At 43.6% G+C, this 1,764-nt stretch overlaps 1 protein-coding gene across 1 annotated transcript; it reads left to right on the top strand.

The window, feature by feature from the left end:
* Positions 1-536: 536 nt before the first annotated feature.
* Positions 537-1,484, top strand: LOC105726713 (olfactory receptor 4E1). The gene has a single exon (XM_012466255.3). The coding sequence runs from the start codon at positions 537-539 to the stop codon at positions 1,482-1,484; it is 948 nt and encodes a 315-aa protein (XP_012321678.3).
* The last annotated feature ends 280 nt before the right edge of the window (positions 1,485-1,764 follow it).

The following is a 1,764-nucleotide window of genomic DNA, read 5'->3' on the forward strand; positions in this document are numbered from 1 at the left end:
AAATTCTCTATTATTCCAAAAGTGTATCTTAAGCACCTACTATGAGTGTATCATGATATAAGATGTTAACGGGGATTTTCAAAAGAAATGTAAGATGGCTGGGCACGGTGGCTCACACCTGTAATCCCAGCACTTTGGGAGGCCAAGGTGGCCAGATCACCTGAGGTTGGGAGTTTGAGACCAGCCTGACCAACATGGAGAAACCTGTTCTCTACTAAAAATGCAAAATTATCCAAGCACAGTGGCATATGCCTGTAATCCCAGCTACTCGGGAGGCTGAGACAGGAGAATCCCTTGAACCCAGGAGGCAGAGGTTGCAGTGAGCCGAGATCACGCCATTGCACTTCAGCCTGGGCAACAAGAGCGAAACTCCGTCTCAAAAAAAAAAAAAAAAAAAGAAATGCAAGATATTTTACCATAAATTCTAGAGAGAAAAGGCATAAACACACAAGAAATTAAATGACCAAATGATTGATGCAGATATTAAATGTTATATTGAAATTTTTTTTCTAATTCTTTACAGGCTGTCTAACAGAATGGAAGAGATTGTCTTACTCAATCAAACTTCTTTAGTGACATATTTTCAGCTTAGAGGTTTATCTGTAAATCAGAAGGCACAGATAGCTGTGTTTTCCATGTTTCTCATTTTCTATGTCTTGACCCTGATTGGGAACATTCTCATTGTCATAACTATTATCTATGACCACCGGCTCCATACCCCCCTGTATTTCTTCCTCAGCAACCTGTCTTTTATTGATGTCTGCCACTCCACTGTCACTGTCCCCAAGATGCTGACAGACACCTGGTCAGAGGAAAAGCTCATCTCTTTTGATGCCTGTGTGACCCAGATATTCTTCCTGCACCTCTTTGCCTGCACAGAGATCTTCCTCCTCACTGTCATGGCCTATGATCGGTATGTGGCCATTTGTAAGCCCCTGCAGTACATGATAGTGATGAACTGGAAGGTATGCATGCTGCTGGCTGTGGCCCTCTGGACTGGAGGAACCATCCACTCCATAGCCCTCACCTCCCTCACCATCAGGCTGCCCTACTGTGGTCCTGATGAGATTGACAACTTCTTCTGTGATGTACCTCAGGTGATCAAGCTGGCCTGCACTGACACTCACATAATTGAGATCCTCATTGTCTCCAACAGTGGACTGATCTCCGTGGTCTGTTTTGTGGTCCTGGTGGTGTCCTATGCAGTCATCCTGGTGAGTCTGAGGCAGCGGATCTCCAAGGGCAGGCGGAAGCCCCTGTCCACCTGTGCAGCCCACCTCACCGTAGTTACACTATTCCTGGGACACTGCATCTTCATCTATTCCCGCCCATCCACCAGCCTCCCAGAGGACAAGGTGGTATCTGTGTTTTTCACTGCAGTCACCCCCGTGCTGAACCCCATTATCTATACCCTTAGGAATGAAGAAATGAAGAATGCCTTGAACAAGTTAGTGGGTAGAAAGGAGGGGAAAGAAGAAAAATGAAAATGTCTACATCCTTAGGATGGTTGGTGCTCCAAATCAAAGAAATGCCTTACAAAGAATAAGTTATATACCATATTTATCAGACTATGTGACTTATAAAATTACCCTTGGTCTAATATCTGACAGTCACAGTAATCACTATGGTTATTAATATCTTCTCTGTGCTGGAAATTGTTCTAGTCACTATGTAGTTACTTACTTCTCACAACTTTGAAAGGGAGGTATTATTATGCTTGTTTGCACATGAAGAAATTAAAGCTTGAAGAGAGCAAATAACATG

Source organism: Aotus nancymaae, unplaced genomic scaffold (assembly GCF_030222135.1).
Source record: "Aotus nancymaae isolate 86718 unplaced genomic scaffold, 86718_ANA_hifiasm-v0.15.2.pri h1tg000011l, whole genome shotgun sequence".
NCBI classification, from domain to species: domain Eukaryota; kingdom Metazoa; phylum Chordata; class Mammalia; order Primates; family Aotidae; genus Aotus; species Aotus nancymaae.